The 8,206-nt window shown below is 36.1% G+C and overlaps 1 protein-coding gene across 1 annotated transcript; it reads left to right on the top strand.

Moving 5' to 3' along the window:
• Positions 1-3,792: 3,792 nt before the first annotated feature.
• Positions 3,793-6,810, top strand: LOC144704902 (uncharacterized). Its single transcript, XM_078577482.1, has 2 exons — positions 3,793-4,858; positions 6,617-6,810. The coding sequence occupies exons 1-2, from the start codon at positions 4,511-4,513 to the stop codon at positions 6,695-6,697; spliced, it is 429 nt and encodes a 142-aa protein (XP_078433608.1). The 5' UTR covers positions 3,793-4,510; the 3' UTR covers positions 6,698-6,810.
• Positions 6,811-8,206: the final 1,396 nt, after the last annotated feature.

Below are 8,206 nucleotides of genomic sequence, written 5' to 3' on the forward strand. Positions count from 1 at the left end.
AGGTTGTAGGGACATTTCCCCTGAGATTAACTTGGGCATGCACACACTGCCTATTTTCAATGCCACTTTGGCTCATGCCTTTGACTTGGAGCTGCCACGATGAAAAGTACAGGAGGCTCAATGTAAATAAAGTAAACATTAATGCCTCCTACTCAACATCCTTGATGATCAAATCAGGAATAAGTGAGAAATTTTCCATAGCTCCCTTTCAGAGTTGCTGTTACTCTAATCATGTGTGCTTTCTTAGTAAAAAATCACATATTTTGTGATGCAGATGTCAGATGTCAATGGATCATAGCCCTTAATATTAACATACTTTTCTGCGTAACCCAATGTCTTGAAATTCTTAAACGTCTCAAACACCTCAGAGTTTTCCTCGTCCGATGACCCACATCAACTGGGAAAAACGTTATATAACTAAGAAGGCATTGTTACTTGCTTTTAATGTTGGTGCTAAGAGAGGACCAAAAATATCATCATAAACCAATGTTAGTGGCTTCATGGCCGTATCCTTAGGAATTGGAGATGTGATCTTAAAATTGAATTTTTGAGTTGAGATTCATTCTGTAAAGAAGTTTCTAAAAATAAATATTCCATTTTATTATCATAATATAAGAAAACTTCGTCATGGTAATGATACCCCTAAAGGGAATACTCTATCAAGTATAAATAATGATGAATATATATCTATGTGTTGGATGCAGTTATTGATTACTAGCTCATGTCTCAATCTATACCCTGTCCAGGACGTTGTGACATGAAACTTTTGGAGATATTATTTCTAGTAGCACCTGGAAATGAAAGCATTTAGTTTAACTATTTATAGATTATTGGGTTAATAGCACAAAATATCCCAAATTTTTTCAAAAATCTGAGATATAACCTAAACTTTTTTTTGGCACGGTATATCCCAAACTCTCTAAGTCGACGCCGTCATATCCCGGTGATGACGTGGAATCCATTGTGGCTGCCAGGTGGATTTCCAGCCACGATGGATTCCACCTGCCAGGTGTTTTCTGATAAGAGAGAGAGAGAGAGAGGCATTCTAGAGAGAGATAGAGAAGGAGAGAGAGAGAGAGGAATTCTAGAGAGAGAAAGAGAGGCATTCTAGAGAGAGAATGAGAGTCATTCTAGAGAGAGAGAAAGGGAGAGAGTGGCCTTGTTCCTTGACTACGACGGCACGCTCTTGCCCATCGTCAATGACCCCGACCGCGCTTTCATGTCCGATTCTGTGAGTTTTCTCTCATTTCCTTGCTCGTTCCCTTCTTCTCTTGTCTCTCTCTCTAGAATGCCTCTCTCTAGAATGACTCTGTTTCTCTCTCTAGAATGCCTCTCTCTCCCTTTCTCTCTCTCTAGAATGCCTCTCTTTCTCTATCTAGAATGCCTCTCTCCCTTTATCTCTCTCTCTCTAGAAGGCCTCTCTCTCTCTCTCCCTCTCTCCCTCTCTTTGGAATGCCTCTCTCTCTCTCCCTCTCTCCCTCTCTTTGGAATGCCTCTCTCTCTCTCTTATCGGAAAACACCTGGCAGGCGAAATCCCTGTTATGACGTGGAATCCATCGTGGCTGCCAAGTGGATTCCGCCAGGTCAAAATCTGGCCGGAAATCCACATGGCAGCCATGATGGATTCCACGTCATCACCGGGATATGTCGGCGTCGACTTAGAGAGTTTGGGATATACCGTGCCAAAAAAAAGTTTAGGTTATATCTCAGATTTTTGAAAAAATTTGGGATATTTCGTGCTATTAACCCATAGATTATTTTTACATATTGGTTACAACCGAATTAGAAATATGAAAAGAAATTATGAACACGTCTTCATGTTCTTTGAATAGATCTCACACACACACATATATGTGTGCTGATTTTCTACACAACCAAAATCAGTATAAGAAGGAAATTTTAAATGTGGCCTCTCAAAAATATATCCAACTTATATGAACCTAATATACTTGCAAGTTTAAAATGAAACATGTCGTAGAAAATTCATCAAAATGGCCATCTTATCAAGACGACTCATGACATATGAAATACTACTTGAGACCAGATGTACCCATCTGAGGGTTGAATATATATATTCCAAAATGATCATTTGTCTTGTAAAACCAAAAACCAGTGGTGAATATTTAATCATAAAAAGGTTCAAGCCAATTTAACTGGTTTATGTAAATAAGAAACTAAATTCAGGAAACATTTAAAATTGGAAAGAGTGTGATAGAGAGTAATTTTTTTGATGATTTTCTCTGAATTTGATGTAAATGTAAATGCTGGGGAGATTCCTAAGTCTTGAAGAAAAGATACTTGCAGGATAGAAGTGAAATAAAGAAAACAAATAGTTCTCACAATGTACAGACAAAATTAATTAAGAAAAATATAATTGTGATTATCACTACTACATATTGAACCATCTAACATCATTCAGTGCAATTATCCAAATGGTAAAAATATTTGAATGTAGCAATGAAATGTTCAACAACTAAATGTGATATTTCTCAGGCATCTCCCTGAGCCCTCATTTAACAGATGCATAATAAAATTAAAGTACTTCCCGATAAAAATAAAATACTGCCAGTTTATGATATTCATACCTGCAATACAAAATAAAAATATTACACAGAGATTTGTCATTCTTTTTTATTAGATTAAGTCACTCTGAATAACATTTATGACATATTTCTTTGATGATCACTACTAAATATTGAACCATGTAACATCATTCAGTGAAATTATCCTAATGGTAAAAATATTTAAATGTGGCAATGAAATGTTCAATTAAATGTAATATTTCTCGGGCATCGCTTTGAGTCCTCATTTAACAGATATATAATAAAATTAAAGTACTTCCCGCTCAAAATAAAATACTACCATTGTTTGATGTTCAACCCTGCAATATAAAAAAATTATACACAGATTTGTCATCCTGATTTAATATTTATGACATATTTTTTTGAGGAGAAGTTCTAAAGATTATTGGGGAGATCAAATAATCTTGAAAGTCCACTGAATCGGACGGTCCAGATAAGAAACCACGGAAGGCATACCAGATCGCCAATCATTGGTTATCGCGCCCATCTGAATCGGACGGTCATCGTTCGTCGCATCACATCACGTCCTCGTTTTGAACTGCAACGGTCATCTCCAACGGCTCTTTCCAGTCTAATCATCTCTCTCTATCTCTAGAGATCTCTCTCTATCTCTATCTCAGCTAGTAAATCTCCTTGGAACTTGAAAACCGAATGTTCACCTTCTTTCAATGATAATCTCCCTTCATTTATAGTTCTCTCACTTCTTTCTCTCTCCTCTCTCTCTCATCCCGTTATCTTCTCTCTCATCCCGTTCTCTTCTCTCTCCTCTCTCTCTCTCTCATTCCCGTTATCTTCTCTCTCCTCTCTCTCTCTCATTCCCGTTATCTTCTCTCTCCTCTCTCTCTCTCTCATTCCCGTTATCTTCTCTCTCTTCTATCTCTCTCATTCCCGTTATCTTCTCTCTCCTCTCTCTCTCATCCCGTTATCTTCTCTCTCCTCTCTCTCTCTCTCATCCCCGTTATCTTCTCTCTCCTCTCTCTTATTCCCGTTATCTTCTCTCTTCTCTCTCCTCTCTCTCTTTCCCGTTATCTTCTCTCTCCTTTCTCTCTCATTTCCGTTATCTTCTCTCTCCTCTCTCACTCATTCCCGTTATCTTCTCTCTCGTTCCCACTTTCCCTCTCCTCTCACACTCTCTCTTTCCCATAATCTTCTCTCTCCTCTATTATTCTCTCTCTATCTGAAAGCCAGAGCTTTAAAACAGGCAGAGGGTCGTCATTCCGATCTCTCTCTCTATATATATCCGAAACCAGAGCTGAAGCAAGTAGAGGGCCGTCTTCTCCGCTCTCTCTCTCTGCACCTAAATTCCTATCTCTCTCTCTACTCTTCGCTCTCTCTCTCTAGCCCAAACCCAGAGCTTGCCTAGGCGCACGGTCGTCTTCTCCTCTCTTTCTCTGTCTAAAACCCTCTCTCTCTCTGAAGTCCCCCCACTCTTCATCCCAAAATTCCACTCCATTTCTCTCTCTCTAAACTCCTCTCACTTGTCTCTCTATTCCTATCTCTCTCTCTAAAATCCTCTCTACTTCTCTCTCTATCGAAAACCCTCTATTTCTCCCTCTCTCTACAATCCTCTCTTCTTCTCTATCTCTCTCTCCGTCTAAAACCCTCTACTTCTCTCGCTCTAAAATCCCTTCTACTTCTACATCTCTCTCTAAAATTCTCCCTACTTCTCCCTCTATACGTCTCTCGCTCTAAAATCCCATCTACTTCCATCTCTCTATATATATCTCTCTCGCTCTAAAATCCCATCTACTTCCATCTCTATATATATATCTCTCTCGCTCAAAAATCCCATCTACTTCTATCTCTCTCTTTAGATATCTCTCGCTCTAAAATCCCATCTACTTCTATCTCTCTCTCTTTATCTCTCTCGCTCTAAGATCCCATATACTTCTATCTCTCTCTCTAGACTTCTCTCGGCAGAGAAATCCATGGCGAAGGAGGAGGAGGAGAGAGAGATGAGAGTGGAGTACGTGGAGCCGACCATGGCCAGCCATCTCCTCTATAAATACCCCGATACCTCGGCCTTCGACTTCGATTACTCTCAGAGTCGCCTCTGGTCTCCCCTTCTTCTTCTCCCGCCTCCCCATAATCTTCCTCCCAACTCCGCCAAAAACAAGATCAAGAACAAGAAGAAGAAGATCCGCGAAGATCTGTGCAATTCCTTGCAGAATCGGCTGGGCAAGATCAAGAACAAGATCAAGAAGAAGAAGAAGAAGAAGACGGTTTATAGAAAACTGGACTTCGTCGCTCCGTCTCCTTCTCCCGCTCCCGAGAAGGTGCGCCGCTTGATCTCTCGCTTTTGTTCTTGATTAATCGGTCCTCGATCGATAAGTTTTTCCTTGGCCAAATCGAGATCCAAGAACATGAGTAAGAATTGGATGAAAAAGATAGAGATAATGGGGTTAATTTCTGATTATTATAATCTAAGATGGTGCGCCGCTCGATATCTCGCTTTTGTTCTTGTTTAATTGATCTTCGATCGAGGAATTTTTCCTTGGCCGCATCGAAATCTAAGAACATGAATAAGAACAGGATGAAAAAGATAGAGATAGTGGAGTTAATCTAAGAAGGTGCGCAGTTCTTTCTCTCGCTTTTGCTCTTGTTAAATTGGTCTTCGATCGAGGAGTTTTTCCTTGGCCGAATCGAAATCTCAGAACAAGAATACGAATAGGAAGAAAATATAGAGATAGTGGAGTTAGTATCTGATTATTATAATCTAAGAAGGTGCTCTGCACGATCGAGTTTTTCCTCAATTACTCGCTTTTGTTATTGCGTAATCGTTCTTCGATCTAGGAGTTTTTCCTTGGCCGAATCGAAGTCTGAGATAGCGGAGTTAATATTTGATTATCCTATCTAAGAAGGTGTACAGTTCGATCTTATGTCTTCGTCCTTGTTTAATCGGTTCTCGGTCGAGCAGGCTTTCCTTGGCCGAATCGACATCCAAGAACAAGAATAAAATTGAAGAAAACATAAAGATAGTGGAGTTAATCTTATTCTTATAATCTAAGAAGGTGCGCCGCTCGATCTCTCGCTTTTGCTATTGTTTAATCGTTCTGGATCGAGTTTTTTTCCTTGTGCGAATCGAGATCAAAGAAAATGAAATAACAGGAAGAAAAGAGAGAAAAAATTGGAGGTAATCTTTGATTATCGTAATATAAGAAGGTCCGCTGCTCGATCTCTCGCATAATCGTTCTCGATCGAGAAATCTGCCTTTGTTCAAGTTGAGATCCAAGAATCAGAAGTAGAGTAAGAAGAGATCGTTAAAAGAAACAGTTCTTGATCGTTAATTATCATAATTCCGCAATTGATTTTGGTTTAAATCTTGTATCAGTAGGCCTTGAGAGTGTAGTTTATCGTGTGGGAGAGCTGTTTCTAGTAATTCAATCTAGAAATCTCGCGTTTCTCATTTTTAATCGTTGCTCAATCAAAAAGTTTATCCTTGTCCAAATCAAGATCCAAGAAGAAGAAGAGGAAGAAGAGAAGAATTGATCTTTTATTATCAAAATCCAAGTGATTTAGTCATAAATCTTGATTTTTTATTGTTTGAGTCTATACTTGATCATGCAATAAAAATGTGACCAAGAATTATCTGTGAATAATGGAGTAAACACAATTGATTGGTGAAAAATCTTCCTCGAACTCATCGTTTATTATTTATTTTCCCTCTGATTTCAAAGTTTATTGATAACAGTTTTTTGTAGTTTAAGTTTATATTAATTAGAGAAACCACTCCATTGTTATTATATTTTTCTCACTTAGCATTATATTTATTTCCTTTATTTTATATTGTGTATTCTTTCAGGTTTATTAATGGGAGGTGTGAATTAAATATGATTATGCTATAATTGCAGATCAATTTTTTTGTCAGTCGTTCTTATATTTAATAGTAAGTAGTCAAATATTATATCGTCTGGATTTTACTTTTTCAGTCTTTCATTATTTATTTTCATCGCTTAGCATTCAAAATAATAACACAAAATCATATTTTATATATATGATTATTTTATAATATGTTGTGACATTTTTAATTTCAGGCATGGAGCAAAGTATTTAAAGCTACCTTGGGTTGCATGACGAGGGGGCGCATGAAAGCCATCCGGTTAAAAGATTATTAACTGAAGGGCAGTTATGTTTTGTTTATTTTTTCTCATGTGTTCTTTCAGCTTTATTACTGAGAGAAGTAAATTAAATATAATTATTTTCTAATTTCAGATCAACTTTTGTTTCCTGTTATTTTTTTCAATAATAAAATTAATCAAAATCTTTTTTGCAAACCAAGTAATTATTTATTTCATTATGCTTTGAATAAACTAAAGCTATCTTGGCCAGAGGGCGATGTCGGTACATTTATTCCAAAAAGTTATTTTGAATGGTTTTGATTTAGCATTCAGATAGTATATCTATGTTATATTTTGGAAAGTTTATAGTATCCATAAACAAGCCAATGGTAAAATGGTAGGAGATGAAGATATGGAAAAAGTATAGTTTTAATCAAATGATCATGAATGAATTCCAAAACGGATTAGTTTTTTGACTTCGATGACTTCGCAAGAAAATTAACTTCGATGACTTCGCAAGTTAGAATGAAAGGGAAGAACTTTGATAAAAAAATCTAAAAATCACTTTGATAAAACAATCTATATGTAATCATTTCACCTAATTTATATACGCTACAATTTCCTAAAGCAGCTATTTGGGCAAAAAATTTTACTTCTAAAAGTGGATATTAAGTCCACTTAGGCCAAAAAATTTTGATAAATTTGGGTAGGGTTGATTTGATTGAAATAAAAGAATTCAGAATCCATATAACTTCATGAACTGAAAAATATTTTATTTAATTTTACATTTTGAATGAAAAAATAGCCACTTTCTTCATTTTCCCCTGCTTTTTCAATAATATGATACATAAAAACGTATAATGCATATAAGTGCTACCACGAGATTGAACAATTTCATTGAAGTTTCAAAGGAAAAAAATAATTTTTATGCACCACTGGGGAGCATGTGCTAATACTTTCATTTACAATGCTGCCAGAATTAAGATAGGACATTTCTCCATTTTTCTTTCGGATTTTATTCAAATAATAAAAAAGGAAATATATGGTTAAATTGAAATTCTTCTTCTTCTATAAGTATTCAAGATTTCAATAATCAAATGTTAGCAAATAATGACAGATTATCTGTCTTTTAATGGTTCTGTCGGCAACCATCATTATAATGTAATGCCAAAGTTAGTCAAAGAACTAACCTTCATTTCAATCAAAGTTTTTTTGTTTACTAACCTTCATTTTGAACACACTCTTTTATACATATTAAGGACCCTTAGCATATCTTTTATCAGATTATCATAGATTAAATTTCCAAAAAAAAATTTATTGATGTTTCATAAAACATAGTTCAAATTCTAGTCGTCAGAGTCTCAGAATTCAAACCTCACAAATCTAAACGAGAAAAATAATCTCAAGTTTTTGCACATATCATGTTCATCATGTAGCATCATCCCTGCCAGATTTAAACTAATTTATTCAAAAAAGTAAATATCTCTTGCATAGAAATTAAATGTTAGATCAAATAATTTTATCACTTGCATAGAAATTATCTCTATCAGAATAAAGACTTACGAA

This window comes from Wolffia australiana, chromosome 6 (assembly GCF_029677425.1).
Source record: "Wolffia australiana isolate 7733 chromosome 6, ASM2967742v1".
Taxonomy (NCBI): domain Eukaryota; kingdom Viridiplantae; phylum Streptophyta; class Magnoliopsida; order Alismatales; family Araceae; genus Wolffia; species Wolffia australiana.

Bases quoted from the DNA above. Each gene is read 5' to 3' on its own strand.
- LOC144704902 (XM_078577482.1), top strand. From the start codon at position 4,511: ATGGCGAAGGAGGAGGAGGAGAGAGAGATGAGAGTGGAGTACGTGGAG. The intron at 4,859-6,616 runs GTGCGCCGCTTG...TTTTAATTTCAG, and splicing joins CTTCTCCCGCTCCCGAGAAG to GCATGGAGCAAAGTATTTAA.